The sequence below is a fragment of the Oratosquilla oratoria genome, chromosome 39, assembly GCF_046742065.1.
Source record: "Oratosquilla oratoria isolate Oo_2021 chromosome 39, ASM4674206v1, whole genome shotgun sequence".
NCBI classification, from domain to species: domain Eukaryota; kingdom Metazoa; phylum Arthropoda; class Malacostraca; order Stomatopoda; family Squillidae; genus Oratosquilla; species Oratosquilla oratoria.
In genome coordinates, this window is record NC_134815.1 from 33,163,331 (window position 1) to 33,186,532 (window position 23,202).

Sequence of the window (23,202 nt, forward strand, 5' to 3'; positions counted from 1 at the left end):
TTCTATATTCTGTGTCAGGTTCATGGAGGTACGGGTCGATGGTCTGATGACTCTGGAGGTACGGGTCGATGGTCTGATGACTCTCGGGGTACGCAACGGGACATAGGTGTCAATCATACGCCAGGAGGCGCTTAGCTGTGGCCAAAGCTGTCATCTCTCCTCTGTTATTCGTTGAGGGAACTGTTGAAGTAGGTAACAGTCACTGCTAGAAATTAGAAAGAAGTGCGGGACTCGAACCCATGAATAAAAGGTTCCGAGATCGGCAAGCTTCTGGTTACACCATCAGTTCCCATTGCATAAATGAAGAAGTAGATATTGCAAGCCATTAATATCCCCTTGTGTGTGTGTGTGTGTGTGTGTGTGTGTGTGTGTGTGTGTGTGTGTGTGTGTGTGTGTGTGTGTGTGTGTGTGTGTGTGTGTGTGTGTGTGTGTGTGTGTGTGTGTGTGTGTGTGTGTGTGTGTGTGTGTGTGTGTGTGTGTGTGTGTGTGTGTGTGTGCGTGTCTGTGTGTGTGTGTCTGTGTTTACCTAGTTGCATTTACCTATTTATATTTTACGGGAAGGGGAGCTATGCTCGCGGTGTCCCGTCTTCATAGTGTGTGTGTGTGTGTGTATGTGTGTGTGTGTGTGTGTGTGTGTGTGTGTGTGTGTGTGTGTGTGTGTGTGTGTGTGTGTGTGTGTGTGTGTGTGTGTGTGTGTGCGGGTGTGTGTGTGTGTGTGTGTGTGTATGTGTGTGTGTGTGTGTGTGTGTGTGTGTGTGTGTGTGTGTGTGTGTGTGTGTGTGTGTGTGTGTGTGTGTGTGTGTGTGTGTGTGTGTGTATTTACCTAGTTGTATCTACCTAGTTGTATTTTACGGGAAGGGGAGCTATGCTCGTGGTGTCCCGTCTTCATATCTCATTTTATCTAGACTGTTTTTAAATTCGTGTATTGTTTTTGCACACACCACTTTCTCGTCTAACTTGTTCCAAATGTCTATTACTCTGTGGGGAAAGCTGTTCTTTTTCAGATCTCTTCTATAACTGTCTTTCTTGATTCTCTTTCCGTGTCCTCTTGTATTTCTACTATCCCATTCTATTAGATCCTCTCTATCAACAGTTTCTATGCCTTTCATGATTCTATAGATAGTTATCAAATCTCCTCTCTTTCTTCTTTCCTCTAATGTCTGTAGCTCAAGTTTTGCTAGTCTCTCTTCATATGATAGTTTTGAGAGTGTTGGTACCAATTTTGTAATTGCTCTTTGTATTCTTTCAACTTTTGTTATGTATTTTTTTGTACTTGGTGACCACGTCATCGCTGCGTATTCCAATCTTGGTCTTATCAAAGTGACTAGTATTTTCTTCACCATTTCTTCATCCAGGTATGTAAATGCCACTTTGATTGTTCTTATTAAATTATAAGTTTCTCCAAAAATCTTGTTTATATGTTTCTCAGGGGACATATTCATAATAATGACTCCTAGGTCTTTCTCGTTTTCTACTTTTTTATTTCTTCTCCCAATTTATATGATCCCACTATTCTTTTTTTGCTTCTTCCAAATTCCATTATACTACACTTCTTAATATTGAATTCCATCTCCCACTTCCTACTCCATTCCCATACTTTATTGAGATCACTTTGTAGCGACTCACAATCTTCTTCAGTGTTCACTTTTTTCAACAATTTTGCATCATCCGCAAAGAAGCTCATATAACTTTCAATTCCTTTATCCATATCATTAATATATATAGCAAACATTATTGGGGCCAGAACTGTTCCTTGTGAAACACCACTTATCACTTCATCCCAATTAGAGTGTTTGTCTCTTATCACTACTCTCATTTTTCTTTCATGCAAGAAGTCTTCCATCCACTTCAGCAGTTTGTCCTGTATTCCTCCTTCAGTTTCTAATTTCTTAAGCAACTTCTTATGTGGCACCTTATCAAAAGATTTTTCAGGTCTAGAAATGCACAATCAGCCCATCCATCTCTTTCTTGTACTACATCTATTAGCCTTGAATAGAAACACATTAAGTTTGTGACGCATGATCGTCCTTGTCTGAATCTAAATTGCCTTGGATTTTGTATGTTGTTGTTGTTGTTGTTGTTTTTCAAATACCTTACCCATCTACTTTTGATCATTCTTTCACAAGTTTTTGCTATCGCACTTGTTAGAGAGACCGGTCTATAGTTAGTAGGGTCTTCTTTGTTTCCCCCTTTATATTTGGTACTATATTTGCTCTTTTCCAATCTTTTAGAACTTTTCCTTCTTTCAAGGAACTGTTTATTAGGGTATGTATTTTGTCTGTTAGTTCATTCCTGCATTCTCTCAAAATCCAGTTTTCTATTTCATCTGGTGCATGCAATTTTCTGACATCGAGATTGCTCAAGTGTTTCATTATTTCATTCCTTGATACTTCTATATCTTTCATAGGGTGGACTTTCTCCTCCCATTCTATATCTCTAGGTTGCATGTTCTCCCTTGTAAACACTGATTTAAAATGCTCGTTCATAATTTTTGCCATTTCTATTTCCCTGTGTGTATTCAACTCCTCCTTGTCTTAATTTCTCTAATTATTGTTTGTTTTTCAGTTTGTTCTTTACAAATCTGTAAAATAGTTTTAGTTGACCTTTACATTTTTCTATGACATCTTTTTCATATTTTCTTTTTTCTTCTCTGCACACTTGTACATATTCATTTCTATAACTAGTATATATATTTCCATTTTCTAGGTCTTTTGTCTTTTTTCCATTTTGTCCAAGCTTTATCTCTTTTGTCTTTTAACTCCCTACATCTTTTGTTGTATCAGCGCTTTACATATTCTATTTCTTGCTTTTGTCTTGGGACATACTTTTCCATTCCTTTATAAATTTTTGTCAAAATATTCCATTTCTCTTCTGCTGTTGTTTCCTCCTTGTTTATTCTTTCCCAGTCTGCTTTTTGAAAGAATTCTCTTAATTTATCTTTTTTTTATACATCAATCTTCCCTTTCTATAATGTTCATTTTTTCATGTATTTTTCCTCATTTAGTTCCAGTTCAACCAATATGTGGTCACTTTTACTTATTGGTGTCTTATATTCAATCTTGTTCACTATTTCAGGTTCTGATGTGATTATTAGGTCCAGTCTCGATTGTTCTTCCTCATTTCTATACCTAGTATTCTCATGGATCCATTGCGTCATTGAATGTTCTATAATCATATCAAGTAGTACATTTCCCCATTGGTCGTCTCCACCCTTTACTGCCATCTCTTCCTAGCAGAATTCTTTACAATTAAAGTCACCCATTGTAACTATTCTTCCTCCATCTTCCATTATCTTTTTTAGTGTTATTCTTGTGTCTTGTAACATACTTTTGTGTTCTCTCTCTTCCCACTAGGCCGTTTTAGGAGGCACATAATTTACTACAAACTTCCTGCTCTTCCCATTCCTATCCTCCACTTTCATCATAATCAACTCTACTCTATTCTTTCCATATGTGACATTCCTCACATTTATATCTTTCTTAGTCAGGAACATAATTCCACCCCCTTGTTTTACCTCTCTGTTTCTAATCCAATAATTATATGCACCATGTCCTACACTGTTGGGTGGTAGTGGACCTTTCAATTTTGTCTCTACAATTCCCATTATATCCGGTTCTTTTTCCTTCAGATAATCATTCAGTTCATTCAAGCCTGTTATTAAGCCATCTATATTTGTGTAAGACACTTTTAATTTTCTGTTACTTCTATTGTGTTTTCCGTTTCCCTTCTGTTTTCCTATGTTATGAACCATTTCTTCACTTTCATATTCACTACTCTCAAATAGAATTTCTCTTTTTTTGTCTCTGTTCTTTTCTCGTTTTTTTTTTCTTTAGCCTCTAGTCTTTTTGTCTTCTCATCCTCTCTTTCCTCTTTCTTTATTTCTCTTTTTATCCATATCTTTTTGTATTGTTCACTGTCTGCTAGTTTCCCTGTTTTTGCTAAGATATTCTCTACTGTCGTTTGTGACCTGAATTTAACCTTAATTGGTCTGGTCTAATCTGTATTGTATTTCCCGAGTCTATGTTTCTTCTATTTGTTTCCCTATTTCTAGTTCATCTTCTTGAACTACTTCTAATATATTATTTACTTTTCCTTTTCCTCCTTTATTCCTGTAGTCCTATTTATATTATACTTTTCTTCCCTCCCTAATATAATTTTACACTTCTTTTTATCTGCTAAGTCTCTTACTATATTCTCCTTCTCCCTCATCACTTTAATAACTGTGTTTTCAGTTTGTTCTTTCATCTGCTGTTTCATAATATCTCTAAATTCAATTTTATTGTTCTCTTCTACTTTCTTCCAACCAATTACCTCTTTTGGTATGGACTCTTTATTCTTTTTATTACTCTTCTTTAATTCCTCAGTCTCTTCCTTTACTTCTCTTAACTGTCTTCTTAATTCTACTATTTCTTTAGTTAGGTTTTGATTCTCCTTCTTGATTCTTCCAGCTTATCAACTCTTTGAGTAATTAACTTTATTTGGTTAAACTTAGCTTCCCAATTTTCATTCATTTCTTTTAACTTCTCTAAATTTACTAGTCGGAGGAGGTTGTCATTTCCTCCCTCATTAAATCCATGGAAATAGTTATCTTCACCTTCCATTGCACTGCTCTTATCTATATTTCTAATCTTTACATTTTTGCTAATCCCTTCGTCTTCATTATCATCCGGTCGCCGTTTGTTGACATGGCGTCTGCTTTCCTGGACCCAGTCTTCCCCTTCCTCATTTCCTTCCATTTTCCTCAGTAATCCCTCCCCTTCTCCTTTTTCATCACCTTCCCACTACACCACGAGCTTTCCCCTTCCCTATAAATACAACACAGGTACTTCCTTGTCGTTGTGATCCTCGAAATTCTTGGATAACTCCGGAGTCCGAACTTCGCCGCCACTCCGACCGACGTGTGTGTGTGTGTGTGTGTGTGTGTGTGTGTGTGTGTGTGTGTGTGTGTGTGTGTGTGTGTGTGTGTGTGTGTGTGTGTGTGTGTGTGTGTGTACAGAAACAACAAAACAGGTAATAACAAATAATGGCATGAATAAAGGAATCCAACAGTTGTGAGGCGTCCACACACGTAGCTAACATGTGACACAGTGGGCAAAATGACACACCGGTTGGTTGTGCGCATTCATATAAATAGGGTGGATGGGGGGAAGGAGCAGCACTGCACCAGATCCCCGGCGCTTCGTCCATTTCGTCACGTATTGGCGACAACGTGGGCGCACCCAAAGGAACACCCCAAGTCAGGGGTTCCCAAACTGCGGGTCATGACCCCCAAAAAGGGTCATGAGCCTTTTCAAACTGGGGGTCATGGAGGTTCCAACTGTATGAACACTCAGCCACACAGACCTGCGTATTGATTTGCTTGTATCAAAAAAGTAAACATACCCTTCTCATTAAAATGTATAATTAAATCAATCTTTTTTTAATAAATAATAATAAAAAATATCATTGCTCTCTCTCTTGTGATTAATCTTTTAAATTTTAAGATAATGTATCAGTGATATACAAAAAACAGTACGTTTCCAGAAGGGTTATAAAGGTGGGGGTCATGGTATGTGTGGTACTACTGGAAGGGGTCACGTATTGGAAAAGTTTGAGAAACGCTGCCCTAAATGGAATGTATCCTTACAGACATCTTCAAATGAGACCTTTTTCATCAAACTTATGCAAGCTGATATTATTCCCATTCTCCATGGTCTAAATTAACTAAATAGACCAGTTATTTTGATCTTGGACCTTGGCTATGCCTACCTCAAAGCCATATAGTTTTATTGTTGACGTTTCTCAAAAACGCTGCAAAATTCGGGATATTATGTCCTTATTTTCATTGTAGCTTCATTGAAAGTGGTACCATGTGAAAGCTAATAAAATTTTCTTGCATATGGTGCCAAACACATGAACACCTGTGTAAATTTGAACTAATTTTAATGCACAAACATACATATTTTTTTATGCTTGGAAGGATAACATCATATATATAACTTCATCTCAAAATGTTACTCTTAATGCACATATATCACATATTACATTGAGGAATAGGTTTAAACAAATTATGTTTTATCTCTTCATTTCAGATTGTTTGTGAACTGCTGACATCATGGCATCTGGAAGACAACTACGCAGCGGGAAAGTGGTCAGCGATACAAATGAACGGGATGAACCAACTGAGAAGAGAAGAAAGGTGGCAACTCCTGCCACAAGGTCACCCAGTGATGTGTATCTCATTGGGCAACCCAGCTCCAGCATCAGTGGCTCTCAACTTCCTACTAATCGCCAGGTGTTCCAGTATTTCCTGCATTTGAGAAATGAGAATCCCAACAGTGACAATAGGTCTCTAGCCCATGATGCAGTGGATGTCGTTTTGCCATTCTGGAGTATGACAAGGATTAAAACACTAACTAGACCAAATGCAGTCAACCACTTCATGATCCTCCATGAAAAGTACAGGAAAATTGTCAAAAACAAGGGAAAAGACAGCAAACCAGAGGAAGAGAAACGAACTGACTTTCTGAAGGACTTAGGCAAGTTATTTGGTATTGGATCAAAAGATGTTGTGGAGGAGATAAGAACCAACAGGCTGCTCAATTTCTACTTGGACCAACAGACCACTCGACTGGTACACATGTCAGGTCATGACGAGGTGTTTGAGATGAAGTCTAGAGAGAAAATCTTCCGAGAAGAAAGAAAAGAGAGAATGACATCATTAGTGACTGCTGCAGCAGCAGAAGTTGGGGGAATTTCAACTGATGAAGACTCAGAGAACAGTCAAGGCACTGGTATTAGTGAGGGTTCAGAATACACTGAGCCAACACCAGGCTGTTCATCAAAACCAAGTACAATAACCTTACACTTTCCACGGTCAGTTATGACCAGTGAAGAGATTTGTAGCGCTGCAGATCGGTTGTCACTCTCTGACAACCAGACTACAGCCATGGTGTCTGCAGTGTTGAAGGCAGGAGGCGCGGATCTTGATGACTTTGTTATATCAGCCTCCACTACAAGATGAAACAGGATAAACACTCGCCATAACTTGAGCCAAAGTTACATGAATGACTTCAAGGTAAGTCCGCCAGATTACTGCACACTACACTGGGATGGAAAACTTGTAAGGGATGTTCTTGGTGAAACATACCCAGTGGAAAGTCTTGCGGTGCTCGTCTCTGGTGCTCCACAGTATGAAGAAGGGAAGCTGCTTGGTGTGCCCTTCATAGAAAGTTCCACAGGAATCCAGCAGTGCAATGCTACATTGGAGCTGATAGAAACTGGGGTCTCACAGACAACATTGTAGGCTTGGTATTTGATACCACAGCAAGCAACAGTGCAGCGAGGCTGATTGAAGAAAAACTAGACAAAAAGTTATTCTACTTCGCTTGTCGCCATCACATATCAGACGAAATAATTGGAGGTGCATGGGAGGCTGTGTTCAGTAAGGTCAAGAGTCCTGACAACCCAATGTTCATCAATGTGAAAGAGAAGTGGGACAAGTTGGATAAGGACTGCCCAAGAGTTCTGGGCCTAGATGAACAAGACTTGAAACAGAAGAAGACAAGCACAATTGCTGTCGTAAACAATTTCCTTGAGGAAGCAAGTCCGAGGGCAGATTACAGAGAGGTGGCAGAGCTGTGCCTGATCCTCCTTGGTGAGGAACCTCCTCGAGGTATCCACTGGGCCAAGCCAGGTGCCATTCACCAGGCCCGCTGGATAACCAGGAACATTTACTGTATGAAGATGCTCATGTTTTCCAGGGAACTCAAATACAACAAGGACACTATCTTCAAGCTGGAGAGGATGAAAAAGTTCCTGGCCTTATTCTACACCAGCCACTGGGTGACCACCACATCTGCTGCTGACGCACCTATCCATGACATCCGGCTTATGAAGGATATGCTGCAATATAAGCAGCATGACTATGAACTGGTGACCTCTGTTCTCAAGAAAATGAACAACCACCGTTGGTATCTGACCCAGGAACTGGTGACATTCACCTTGTTCAGCTCACATGACAGCATGACCAAGTCTGCAAAGGAGAAACTCGCAGTCAAGCTGTCAGAAACAGAGAAACCTGATAGCTACAGGAAAGGCAAGCCAGTGTTTCCTGTCATCAACGCAGCTACAGTTCTCACAGACCTGGTAGGGCCAGAGTCTCACTTTCTGTCTGATACTATTGGGGTGGAGTGTGACTGGCTCACTACTCCTGCTGACATCTGGGAAGACAATGACAGCTACAGGAATGCACAGAAGTTTATGAGGTCAGTGAAAGTGACCAATGATGTGGCTGAGAGAGGTGTGAAACTGATGAGTGACTTCGCGACTCAGATCACAACTGACTCAGAGCAGAGAAGTTACTTACGACAAGTTGTGGAGTACCACAGGAACAAATTTGACAGTTTCAAGAAAGCCACATTGAATAAGTGACAATACATGTATTAGTGACGTCCTATCTGACAGTTTTTTACACAATATTTGTGTCAGTGCAGTGCTATCATACTACCATGTTGATTTTTTGCAGTGTCCCATCTGAAGACACAGACGTAATTGTACATGTGTATCACCGTTGTCTTTACCTGTAGTACGTTTAATTTACATATCATTGTACTGTTGAGTAAAAGCAGTAACGACTGCAACAGCACTGTAGGAAAGAAGCCAAACGCAGAGTATGGGAGTCTAGTATATTTGACGTTTCGCCCAGCAGGGCTTCTTCAGAAATAACCCTGCTAGGCGAAACGTCAAATATACTGGACTCCCATACTCTGCGTTTGCCCTCTTTCCTACATTTCATTGTACCGTCATAACTTATCATCACATTGTGTAATCATCTTTACCAGTACTCGGGATGGTTTGCATTCAGTTTGTCAAAAAGTAAGAGCAATTCATTGTTTGTTGTCTATATGACAAAGTCATGTTGTTCTACTTAGTACTAACTTCATTATTGTATGCTATATAAAAACCATCACTTAGAAAAAACATATCTATAGAGTAAAGCTGTATAGACTATGGAGTACCATTTTTTATATAAAGTTATGTATCATATGATGTCATCCTTTCCAAGCATCAAAAATATGTATGTTTGTGCATTAAAATTAGTTAAAATTTACACAGGTGTTCATGTGTTTGACACCATATGCAAGAAAATTTTATTAGCTTTCATTTGGTACCACTTTCAATGCTATAGCATCAATCTCTGGGAAGCTACAATAAAAACAAGGACATAATATCCCGAATTTTGCAGTTTTAGAAAAACATCAACAATAAAACTACATGGCTCCTGAGGCAGGCATAGCCAAGGTCCAAGATCATAGTAACGGGTATATTTAGTTAATTTAGACCTTGGAGAATGGGAATAATATAAGTTTGCATAAGTTTGATGAAAAAGGTCTCATTTGAAGAGGTCTAGCCTCAGGTATACCAGCTATTCGCTATTCGCACAACGGATTACATATATATCACTATCAGAAAGTTATAAACGTATTACATGAAACAAAAACTAACACCACAGTCGGACGAAGGAAAGAGTTGAGTAAGCGAAACTATATATTTCGATTGCTAACTGCAATCCTCTTTCTTTCGTCCGACTGTGGTGTTAGTTGTGATTTACAAATATGTTACTACATTTCTCACGAGTGAGGTATTACATGAAGTCAGCAAGTCTAGTGGCCTTAGGCCTACGCTTTACTCCAGGATATATGTAGTGTTACGTTGCCAAAAAGGTACTGGAAACTGGGGTTACATTGGTTTATTCCAACATATGAATAACACAAATCCCTCTATAGCAGCGTTTCCAAACCTTTTCCGACCATAACACCCCCTGTTGCCATGTGTAAGCAGTCCAGCATCCCTACCTTGTTATTAGAAGAATAAAAGAAAATTAAGTGTATTGCTTGATGATTTATTTTCTTGATTCCTTAAAACTGAAACAAATTGACAATATTGTTTGTAGTAGAAATAAGAACACCCTAGAAAAATAAAATAGCATGGAAGAAGTCAAATATGCACAACTGGGTAATCAATGATACATATATCAATGTGATTTTTGTGTGCATCACTTCCCAGGACCTATATTTGATTTCAGCACCCCAGGTTGGGAAACGCTACTTTACCGTTATCCGAATTTCATGATAATCTTCCATAAATCCCACATCAGGACATTGTTGGAATCTGGACCTGCAATATGATGTCTCGGGGACCTGAAATTCTTGAGACTGTGTTACATGTATAGGCCTAGATAAGAAACCAATGATCTACCCAAGCTAACATGCACCACTTTGTAGTGTAAAAGATAAGTGTCACAGTGAGTTGCATTAGATTTAAATATAATGAGATTGTCCTCAGTTCAACTGACTTTGAATGTAATCATTTGGTAGTTGATTACCGATTATTGTAATCGATTACTGGAAATGTCACTATGTAATCGATTGCATCCACCAATAGACTAATGGGCATATCTTACATTCGCGAGTTTCCAACTCTACGTGTAGTCACGCAGCATTTCTTAACCTTTTCCGACCTTAACAACTCCTGTAGTCAGGTCTAAACAGTCTAGCATATCCTAATATCTTATTACTAGAAGGATAAAGGAAATTGTATGTATGTATCGTTTCTCAACACCCCCTATAATTGGTTTCTGGGCCTCAGGTAAACGGTAAGTGGCGGCCGGCCCTCCAAACTCAAATTATCCACCCATTGTTCCCTACTTTGGGTAAAGTTTCTCTCCAAAATTCTCCTAAGTTCTTATCTTAAAAAATAAGCTTTACTCATCAAACAACAGAAATAAGTCAGTAAATTCATCTGTACCAGAAGTCGCGGATGAAGAAGCAGCGTTCGCTTAAAAAAACAAAAAAACAAAAAAAAAACATGAAATGAGAAAAGGCAATTGGGGAAGATGGTGCAACGATCGGTCTTCTGAAATATACACAATGTATACGTCAGGGAAGCATTTCTGAATTATGATGCTAAGCTATAATAACTGCAGTGATTTTAATTCACAAGAAAGATCAGAAAGAACATAGTAACTGCCGATCGATTAGTTTGTTGTCGTCATACGAAATATTTTCCAATCTTGTTGCAAACAAATTATGAATTTTCTTAGATGAAAACCAGCAAAATAATAATTATTGTTTTGCTGTTTTTCATTATAACCATTCTTTAAAAGCGCATACTTGACTGTAGACCATTTATGAATCGATTAATCGAAAAGACGTCAGAATACAATAAAATTCCTTGTTTAGCTTTTGGAAATACAAAAAGGGGTCTTCGACTTGGTAGAACAAATAACAACACTAAATTCTATACGCAATCTCAGGATGTAAACAAACACATTGTAAGTGTTCTAGAGAACATCTATGCAAAAGTTGCTGTCATATTTCGACTAAGTAAATATACAGAAAGGATAAGGATCGAGAAAGGTACGGCAAGGCTATACAATTTCACCCAAGCTATGTACTGTCCAGCTTACCTGGGAGAGATTTTCAGTGCTTTGTGAAAGGGAAGGTTTGAAGATTATTATAAAGAATATTCTAGTCACCTAGTTTTCTGGATAACACTATTTTCACTTCAGAAACACCAGGAAACATGCAAGATATGCTGAGTGATCTGAACGAGGAAAATCAGTAGTTTTGAAGAGGAATAAGAGTAAAAACAGTATGTTCAACGTGAAGAGTATAACAATGTAGTCCAGATGCTAAAATTTATTAAAAATTGTGTAAATGAAATAAAAAGGTGGTTCATAATTGGATGATTTTTTAGTAAATATAATAACAGCATGTGAGGCTCTTTACTTATAAATTTGAAACAAATTTTACAATCAGTGTATCATAAGAAAAATCTAGAGGAGAATGAAGAGATCACTGTTAGGAATTAACGCTGAAAGAAAAGAAGCGTGCAAGTTTGGTGAGAGAGCCGACAATTATGAAAGATATGGCGGAGACGGTGAAAGAGAGGAAAAGGAATTGGACAAGGAAGTTAGCGCGAAAGAACGGTGGGCGGTGGAGCAAGTATGTTACTCGACGCCGTGAAGTGTGAATTGCGGAAGAGGGAAACTAGACCGAACGCGGTGAGACTAAAATAAAGACGTTTGCAGGAGTGACGTGACAAAGACTGAAACAGGCATGCAAGTCATGAAATAGTCTGCGAGAGGCCTTTGTTCAATGGTGGACTCGAATTGGCTGATTAAATTATCATTTGCTTCACATCTCGGTTACCACACTGCATTCTTTGACGCCAAGTGGCAATACTTTTCCTCTAGACACGGGACCACAAATCATTCCTTACATTTTACACTATCAATGCGAATCTATTGTAGAGCATATCAACATGAAAGATGGAGAGAAATGCAATCTGAAGTGTCACAATATTTTCTGAACTATTATACAGAATGATTCATATTAAAAAATTGCATGGTCCTGGCAATGTTTCCCTATGGAGACATACATATTACATATTTCTTTGAGCATACGTTATGAATACCATTTCAATATCACCTTTTTATTCAGATGAATGGATACGTATCCATTCTAAGAACTAACTTATCTTATCTACATTTAGATTTAAACTTTATTTTATTTCTAGAATTATTATTATAATATTTATTAAATATATGAATATTTCATACTTAAAATTGTAATAGTAAGGATTTTGGAACTACGAATATAAAGTGAGAAATTTTGTTTCCAATGCAGTGCATTGTGGGATATTGTCCATTGGCTCAGCAATCAGCTGGTCTGGTCTGCACGGACGGAATTTTAGATTGAGGCAGTCGTTATGGCATCGAAAGTTACGAAACCTGGTCTTCTGAAGAATGTAGTGGTAGGGTCTTTTATTAGTTCATGTTGCAATCACAATATGAATAGTGAGATATGTGGTATCGAAGAAAAATGGTGGCCGGTGTTTGTGTTCTTGGCCTCAATGACGCAAGACTAGAAATGTACGCTTATTTGGTGTATTTTACACGGTCATACGAAATCGTGTGCATTGATTTGAAATTTTCGTATGATCTAATGTAGAAAAGGATTTGCCTTAAATATCTAGTGTAATCACGGCCTGTTGTCCCTTGAGTTTACTAAAGCATTTGTATACGTGCAAAGTTGACCCACATAGGTTGACTTGAAAATAAACAAAATCGAAACCAATTTGGGTCCAAATTATATAATATTAGAAGATACCTAGCCCTTTGAATGAAATGTATTTGCCACATGCAAGGAATTTAGTTTTATTTTGGGGAGGATTGACGTAAAACTAAGTCAATTTGTATTTTATCCAACTGTTACTATCAAAAATTTAAAATGTAATCATACTTTCACTGTAGTATGTGTGCAGAAATTTTTCACTTTTCGGTATTCTTTTTAGAAGTGCTTGCCTACTCGATATAGCAATAGAAACCTGGGTATTTTTTTTCTAGTAGTGCACACCTATGTAAATGAATTTTAGTTTTGTAAATTATAATACATCAACATAACATTTTTCTTGGTTTCGTTTAATGGGTGACCCCCTCCCCCATCCCCTCATGCAGAAAAAGATTGGGAGAAATCCCTTTGAGCTGTGTCAAAATGTTCACAAATACTCCCTAACCCCACCCCATCCCCACAGCCCCCACCGACTCCTTGCCACGTATCCCATCAGCCAATACATACACAACCATTCTCCACCTACCCCTTTGTATTTAATTAACATAATGTTAATTAACCTAATTAACAAGAGATTTGGTTATTGAAACTGAAGATGATTCTGGTGCCTTCCTTTCGGTGGAGAAAAGTCCTGCCTATTGCTGATAGGCCAGATACAGCCGAACTATCATTTGGTGACTGTTGGATATCAATTTTGGCAAAATCTTGAAAGTATTACCAGTTTTCCAATACATTCTCATGTTAGTTTTATTCAGCTGTTGCTGAAAGGTCACAAGCATGGTATGGTGATGTCTTGAGTTACTAAATGTTTATTCAACCTAAGGAAACATAACTAAGTACACCTAACCCCTGACGCTTGTAGGGGTGAGGGGATGTAGCCCCTAAGGAATGTGGAACTGCCGAGTCATTTCCAAGCCTACCAGGAGCAGACATGGAAATGAAGTTTTAATTTTTATTTATTTATTCATTTATTTGTACGCTGATGACGCCATAGCCAGTCAGAATGTCCCATTGTCAAAACGTCCCTCTTGGCCTTCAGTCAAAATGTCCCACTTGGGTATACCAAAATCCCCCACTACCAAAACGTCCCATGCCAAGTTGAGGCATTTGATGGAGTCATTGGTCGATTAGAACTTGGGGGAATTGTCAGTATAATTCCTCCAAGATTGGAACATGCCACATGGAGATTGGAGGTATAATATACCTCCATGATTCGAATGGAATCCTTTATATCCAACTGGTAAATTCACAGAAAATGGAGAGTAGAACCCTTAAGTGAAAAGTAAGGGTACCTTTTTAATTTGTTAGAGCAGGTGCTCCTGGGCACTTGCATTCCTTAGTTTTCCACCAGAAATGGTGAAAGAAATAGAATTTAACGGAAGGGTATGCCGCACCCGATACGGTCATAATCCCAAGAGCTGAAGGCAAATTATGGGTTATTTAGCATTCAGCGCATATAGTGGGGTTACAGCCGCATCAGATCATCATAGAAGTGACATTGCTTGTGAAATTGATAAGCCATGGTAATGGTTAAATTTGGACCATTGTTAAATCCATAAACTTTACTGTAATTTCTGACATCAAGGTTCAATTTTTTTTCGTGGGATGGCTTATTAATTTTGTAAGTGGGGTTACACTGAAAAGCATCAGAAAAAGATGCTGCTCTGTGCACAGGTGAGCTCACATTCATATACCTGTCAAACTCATAATTTCTAACATTCTTAACCCCTTCCATACAGTGACGCCTACGTAGGCGTCATGAGGAGCAAGTGGGTACGCGAGGATGCCGGTGTCGGCGTCTTGATTATATTTATTGTAATTGTAACTACGTGACCCCCATACTCTGTAAACTGGCTTCATCATATTTTCTATGGTTATCAAAATTCATGGGTGAAAGAGAGAATGAGCAATACAGCGGTAACTTTATTTTTTATAATGTGAGTATTATGACGCAACATCGCACGCCTGGCAGCTAATGCTGCCCGCGAGATTTTGGTCCGGAGTGAAGGGGTTAATCTTATTTGTGAAATCACGCTTCCTGTTTTTAATACTTGAATTGCTGTCTCACTAATTACTGACCAAACCCAAACAAGGACTTTTTGCTCAAATGCACAATTATATATAAACAATTAGCATCTGTTTGCATTATTTGACCTATTTTCTTTAAAATGTGTGATTTCCATGTAATTTGATCAAAGAGAAGTTGTATTTTTATCCTCTGCAAAATTACTGACCACAGCTAAGAATACCTCTCAGGCTTCCCTTATGAAAATAATAACCCATGATTAAACCATGGTTATAGTAAAATGGGACAGTTTTAGTACCATGGCGTAACCATAGTTATGGATTATTATTTTAGGAAGGGCTGAAACCTGTAAGTACTTTTCTGCAGCCATGTATGGTGCTGTGATTAATTTAGTGTTAATTAGGTGACAGATTCATCAGTATCTCACCAATTAATCACAGCTTAGTATTACCCTAGTGTTAATTAGGCAAGCTCACCTCTGAAGAGTAATTGAGATGTATTCACCGTAGTTCAGGGGCTGTACAAGCTCCTCAGTTTTTTTAGGTCTTCATATCACCCTCAAGTGCTGCCAAGATGAACATTCAAGATGAGAGATTACAGTACCTGTGCATCAGATGCAAGAAGCCTGTTAGACCAAGACAGGAAGGGCTACTTTGCGACGGGTGTGACGAATGGCAACACAGGACTTGTCAAACAGGCATTTCAAGGGAGGCGTACCAAAAGGCTGTGAGGGAGAAGACTGAAATTGATTGGAAATGTGACAACTGTATACAGTCGATAGGCCTTTCACCACCAGATGCAGAGAGCACAAGATTTGACCGGAAATCTCTTATACTCCAGTCGCTTGACAGATCTGCCACCTTCACTGCTGAATTCGAAGAGGGTAATGAATACATCAGAGAGATGCCCGATGAAGAACTGCAGGAAATATTAACAGAACATTTGAATGGCTTACAAAACTGAAATTGAGGAGATGGAGGTTGACGAATTGGAAGATCCATTTGCGGCTGTTTCATTTCGAGTTCCAGAACCGCTCCACGAACCATCTCTTCAAGATGAAACACCACGAGATATTTCATTTGAAGAGACAGCAGTAACAACATGAAATTATCAAGTCTAGTTTGCAAAAAGGAAAAGAAAAGCTTTGTGATAGTGACGGATATACATACACGTTGAAGAGCACACTAAAGAATGGACAAAAGAATTTGACATCTAGTGTGCACAACAAAAACAACAGGTGTAACGCAACAGTGAAACAATGGCATGAATTTTACTAGAGGACTGCAGATCCATATCCATCTTGGGCAAGTAGGAGCCAACACTGTTACAACTATAAGTGCCAAAGTAAAAGAGATTGCTGCATAAGAAGTTTTCATGTCAGCTGCAGAAATCGTTAATGGTGTTGTCTTGGACCAATTTCAACCAAACCAGCCAATCGTCACAGACATGACCAAGAGACCCCACGTATTTAAATTTCGAGATCGATGAGAATTTCCTGCCAGAAAATTTTTTGCGAAGCACAATTCAAGTCGGATCCTAGAAACACATCATCTTTGCCAACGACAACATGACCAATCTGCTGCGCTTAGCAAAGACATGGTACGTGGATGGCACATTCAAGGTTGTGAAAGATCCAATCATGCAGTTATTCAGCATTCATGCCTTTGTCAGGAAAGATGACTGCAAGCAAGTGCCGCTTTTGTTTTGCCTGATGATGGGCAGAAGGAAACATGACTACAAGGAAGTCAAGAGGATTGTCAGTGGCGAAATCGCGCTACAAAACATCATTGTTGACTATGAAGCCGCCATGTGGAGAGCAGTACTGAAGATGTTTCCAGGTGTAAAACTCTCAGGATGTGCGTTTCATTGGACACAGTGTTTGTGGTGCAAGATAGAACTTGAATTAAACGCCGCTTACAAACACGATGATGCTACGCACAAGTTCTTTAAAAAAAATGGTGGCCTTCGTTTATCTTCCACACGAACACATCATACAAACATTCGAACATAAGAGGAAAGCATCTACACTAAAGCCAATGCAATTCATTGACTACATGGATGAAATGTGGATCTGTGGAAGCCTCTGGGAGATACTAGGAGTGTCTTCTACCAGCCAATCGGAACAAATAACAAAGTCAAAGGCTGGCATGGGATGTTTAACAGACACGCCAAGAAATTGAAACTCTTGTTCTACCTCCTGGTACAGCTCCTGGCAAAACATGCGAATCTCATCAACCTACAGGTTCGTTTAGTATCCGAGAACAGGCTAAAATACCGCCAGAGAAAATCATATTGTCAGCTTCAAGGACTATTTCAACTATGGGAGAAGTACATTGCCACGGAAAAGACTGCCAAACAACTTCTGCAGAAATGTGCTCACTTAGCTGGACCCACTTCTTCATAAATATGAAAATTGGACCGTTTGAATGTGCTTTTTTGAAGGTGAATGTGTTTTATTGAATGTGCTGCTTGTAGTACCTGTATTGTGTCAATCAATGTAAATTAACTAAACATTTATGATTGTGCTATTTGATTACTGTATTAGTGTAAATAAAACATTTAGAATTTAATCGACCACATTGTTCAGTCATTTTATGCACTTTATTGCCAGAGCTCATATACATGATAAAATGTAAAAGGACTGCAGCCAGTTTGACAGGTATATGAATGTGAGCTGATGTTTTTCAGTGTAACCCCACTTACGAAATTAATAAGCCATCCCAGGGGAAAAAAATTGAACCTTGATGTCAGAAATTACAGTAAAGTTTATGGTTTTTACAATGATCCAAGTTTAACCATTACCATGGCTTATTAATTTCACAAACAACGTCACTTCTATGACGATCTGATGCGGCCGTAACGCCACTATTATGCTTTGAATGCTAAATAACCCATAATGTTCACACTTGGGATTATGACTGTATCGGGTGCGCCATACCCTTCCGTTAAATTCTATTTCTTTCACCATTTCTGGTGGAAAACTAAGGAATGCAAGTGCCCAGGAGCACCTGCTCTAACAAATTAAAAAGGTACCCTTACTCTTCACTTAAAGGTCCTACTCTCCATTTTCTGTGAATTTACCAGTGGATGGATATAAAAGATTCATTTCAATCATGAAGGTATATTATACCTCCAATCTCCATGTGGCATGTTCCAATCTTGGAAGAATTATACTGACAATTCCTCCAAGTTCTAATCGACCAATGACACCATCAAATGCCTTGACTTGGCATGGGATGTTTTGGTATGCCCAAGTGGGATGTTTTGACTGAAGGCCAAGTGGGATGTTGTGACAGTGGTATGTTCTGACTGGCTTTGGATGACACCAAGGTTTTCAGAAAGATAAAAGATCCACAAGACTGTGACAAACTGCAAGAGGACTTAAAGGGTTGAGTCAGTGGACCGAAAAGTGGCTGTTAAACTTCCATCCAGATAAAAGCAGGCACATGCGAATGGGGAAGACAAACATGGATCACAGGGACTACAAGTATGGATACATTAAAAGGACTAGGGTTGAAAAGGATATAGGAATGATCATAGTTGACAAACTGAAATTCTCTGACTACTTAGCAGAAAAGATTAAGAAGGCAAACCATATAGTTGGTCTCATAAAGAGAACTTTTATACATCCTGAGCCTGCAATCTTTAAGTCCCTGTGCACTGCCTTAGTGAGGCCGCATTTAGAATATGCGAATTGGGTCTGGTGCCCTCGCCTTGTTTAAGATATAGAGGCATTGGAGAGTGTGCAGCAAAGGACCACGAAGCTGGTGCTGCCAGAACTGAAGATCCTACTGTACGAGGCACAGCTGAGAAAACTAGATCTGCCCACCTTGGCATACAGATGGTCTAGAGGAGATCAGATAGACCTACAAGATTGTCAGCCATATATATATACGATCAAGAATGTACTGAAGGACTTCTGGATGAGGGAGGACTGCGACTCTGTGGAATTCCAGGAAAATATTCAAGACAATGGTAAGACTGGATGTTTGTAAATTATCTTTCCAGTGTAGTGTATGACTGGAATGAGATGCCTGTGTGGAAGGTAAATGCCAACTGTGGCCTCTTTTGAGGGTAGGCTCGATAAGTTTGGTAGTGCACAGGACCTGCACTATAACTGTAAAGCCCAAAGAATAATTGTCACATGTAACTCCGCCACTGCCACCACACCTGATGAGTACCTTGAGCTGGAGACATAGTGACAGAGCCTCTTCCAGAACATCTACTGTGACAAAAACCATGCTATGCACAAAGAAATAGTAACTGGAAGGCACCAATATCAATTTCAATGGCTCTAAACAACCAAAATGAAAAAAAGGCTTTAGCAGGAGCAGAAGCAATAAATAATTGCAAGAAATTATATAAGAGCAGAAATACTCGCACTGGTGGACTGTAAAGGAGCGAGACAGGGCAAGAAAAGGAGCATGTGATAATGGTGCATAGATGACAAGAAACAACCTTTTGCTGCGTATGAGAAACTGATGCCTTGAAAGAATCCATTAATATCAGGCACAACAATGGGAATATGAAGCTGCCTTGCTCATGAAAAATGAAAAACTGCAACTATGTGATTCTGTAAATACATAACGAGCAAGTGTAAGGAGTCAGGTGTATACCGTAGTCCTTTGCTGGAAGTATGAAATATGTCTTTGTAATAGCTGTGAGCATTTACTTGGGGGATGCCTCTGTTCAATAACACAAGAAAACTAAAAAGTGTCTGCAGCTGACATCTATTCGTGGTGTACCATCTCAGTATGGCAAATTTTCAAGGATGATTGCAGCCGCGGTATTTGCTGGTTCAGATTCGCTCATGTATACATACTGCAAATTCATGAACAATGACATCAGTAATATGATGATATGGATTTGCATCGTAGATTCCCCAATATTGGGAGGTTAGGATGCTGCCCCATAGGGAGGACTTTGTAGTGTGGGATTTAATGAACCATGCCCTTGGTTCAACTTCACTGGTGGCAGGGTTTGAACCATCATCCCCCCGACCTTCCCCACAAGTAATGACGCCCAAACCCACTCGGCCAGCGAGCTTCCTACAATAGTGTGCTATATATATAACCATACATTAGTTCAAAATATTACCAAAATGACAGTAACTAACTTTTTTTTTTTTTTCTACTGTTAACCTTTGATTTAGCTGCTGGGTTGCACCATCCCCACTTAAATATAAAAATAGTTGCAGTATACTGAACTACAGGTGGCTGACTGGTGCATCCTTGCAGCAACAAATACATACTGAATTGTAATTTGGTGGCTGAGACGTGAATTTTCTGTATCTTTGATATATGTAAATACATACATCATATTGACTGAAACATAAAAATGCACTGCCTTTTGTTTGTCATTTCATTTGTATAGAGTGTATTTTATTGTTATTTATTTTTATTTTATTTATTTCAATTTTTTCCCATCCACAGCAGCGTGGTTATGCTGCCCAGGCTGCAGCACAACAATCAAGCTATGCTCTTCCTCGACATGAAACCCAAGTGACCACCTTACCCAGTGGTGCTGTGGTTGCCTCTTTGGAGAACAATGCTCCAGTGTCGCGAGTGGCTTTGCTATTCAAGTAAGTTAACAGATTTCATGTATTCTCACTGCCTTCTGTTTAATATATCAAGTATCTATTGGGATCCATGCTGTTGAATCATAGTTGAATATGATTCTTAAATGTTTGTAGACTGTAATTAGTTTTCTTCTGCGGACAAAAGCCCAGTTGCTACTGATCTTAGTAATATTAATTGCTTATTGATTGTTGCTCTCAAATCTGATGTGTGGGCTGAAGATCATTTATCAAAATGGGAGTTGCACCTTATCATCATTGTGGTAATTTATTACACTTTATAAAACTCGCTAATTTGCATGCCTTGAATGTAACATCACTAAATAGGTATGTTTTCAATTTCTTCTTGAAAGTATCAACATTATTACTTTCCTTTATCTCTCAAGGAAGTCAATTAAATAGCCTTGGGGCAGATGTCCTGAAGGACCTAAATCACCTTTTGTAGGGTTCCTTTCCGATGGGATAGTTTGACCTTTCAATCTAACTATTGGATATATCACTTGATTCATGGTTGTCTGGGGTGAAGTCAATAACTTGGTTGTTTTAGTTACTCTGCACTGTCTGCCATTCCCTGTTGTGGATGTGTATCTCCGTGGTCTTGTGGAACATTTTCTTCCATGATCATTGTGCGTATAATTAATTTATTAGTTAACTGCTGCCATGAGTTTCACAAAGTGGGAAATCTGTTACCCCACAGCTACAGTCTAGCCCCTCCCACAGATCTGGAAAGAAATTTTGGGTTGTCCATGTATTATTGTGGGATGGTTTCCATATCACCATCTGAAAGTAGTAAGGGAAGGGTAGTAGTAGCTAGTTGCCAGATCTCCAAATAGATAAGGGGGTTAACAGATTTTGGAAATGGGCAACTTCACAATCCATTTTGCAGGACCACCATATGCAGATGCCCATCATTGATCCCTCTGCATATATATATATATATATATATATATATATATATATATATATATATATATATATATATATATATATATATATATATATATTGTACACATACATACACCAAGGGCCTTTTCCCATGTACAAAAGAGGTAGTCATAGGCATAAATCCACTCCCACCCATTTCATCCCCATATACTCTACTCCCATTCACCACTCCTCCCTTCCTCTTTTCTTGGCTCCTGGATGATGGGTCATCCATGCATCTAGCCCACTGCCCTGGGTCAGAAGCAATATAGAAAGACATAGCACATCCACAGCAAGGCAATTTCATTAAACCGGTAGCCCTCCTCTCTCTCCCCATATGCAGAAAAAAAGACTGAGAAATCCCTTTGGGCTGTGTCATACATATATATATACATATAATATTGCACAATCTCCTATTCTAAGGAGACAATAGAAATGGATTGAATTTGTATCAGAGGATTTTAAACATGTTTGTCTCTGGAACAGAGCTGGATCTCGACACGAAACATCTCCGGGGACCAGCCACATGGCTCGAATTTGTGCTGGCCTTAGCACCACAAATGCCACTGTGTTTGGTATCACACGCAAATTGCAGCAACTGGGATCTTCGTTGACTTGTGAAACAGGAAGGGAACACATCATGTACAACCTGGATGTCATCAGGGATAATCTGTAAGTATTTCTGTATGTAATGCTTCTTCTGCTTGCTTGCTTGTGGTGAATGGTACGGTATTATTTTTTTGCTCAATTCATCATGTTCATCTAGAAGTTGTGGATTAGTTGTTTCCGAGATTGGCCAAGCAACCTAGTCTCCCTGAGGAATGCCATGGCTGTAATGGTTTTCCCACAAATCCTTTATAGTATGTATATTGTGATACAGTGACCATACAGAAACAGCACATTCCAAATATGGATGAACTAAAGATAAGCTTGTTAATGAGAGATGGACTTTTGAAGTCAAAAGATCGTGCAGTCAGTCCTACAATCTTGTTTGCTTTCTTAGAGGCTGAAATGCACTTAGATAGTTTGAGATCGTTACTGATAATTATGCCAAGATCCATCATTGATCTCTTAGCATATATATATATATTATACACACACCCCATCCACTTTCACTATCCACTTTTGATAACAAATTTCCAAATAACTTGTAATCTTACTGTTATTTTTACCTATGTGCATAACCTTGCATTTGTGTTAAATTTCATTAGCCACTTTTTTCAGACCATTCCTGTAGTTTATCTAAAGCTTCTTGAATATCTAATTGGTTTAAATGATCATTTGCCATTCTGCACAGTTTTGTATCAGCAAATTTGGAGACAATAGATTTCAGTCTGTGGTCTATATCATATATACTATGAATAGAAGTGGTCCAAGAATGGAACCCTGAGGTACTCCACTCAAAACATTTTGGCATTTAGAACAACTCTCAGTTTTTGATCATTCAACCATTACTAGTCCAAATTAATAGGCTACATCTTATTTTGTATGAAGCTAATTTAGTAAGTAGTCTTTCATGGAGGATGGTATCAAAAGCTTTTGCAAAGTCTAGATATATTAAA

General features: G+C 38.7%; 2 protein-coding genes across 2 annotated transcripts in view; both read left to right on the forward strand.

The window, feature by feature from the left end:
* The window catches only part of LOC143020211 (uncharacterized), a 31,281-nt gene extending 25,426 nt beyond the window's left edge, over window positions 1-5,855 (forward strand). The window contains exon 3 of the mRNA XM_076176376.1: window positions 5,831-5,855. Within this exon, the coding sequence (XP_076032491.1) occupies window positions 5,831-5,855 (25 nt within the window). The remainder of the gene's footprint in view (window positions 1-5,830) is intronic.
* Window positions 5,856-12,667: 6,812 nt separating this feature from the next.
* UQCR-C2 (Ubiquinol-cytochrome c reductase core protein 2) overlaps window positions 12,668-23,202 on the forward strand; it is a 28,439-nt gene continuing 17,904 nt past the window's right edge. Inside the window, exons 1-3 of the mRNA XM_076176678.1 lie at window positions 12,668-12,798; window positions 20,574-20,722; window positions 22,127-22,312. Of these exons, the coding sequence (XP_076032793.1) occupies window positions 12,754-12,798; window positions 20,574-20,722; window positions 22,127-22,312 (380 nt within the window). The 5' untranslated portion in view covers window positions 12,668-12,753. The remainder of the gene's footprint in view (window positions 12,799-20,573; window positions 20,723-22,126; window positions 22,313-23,202) is intronic.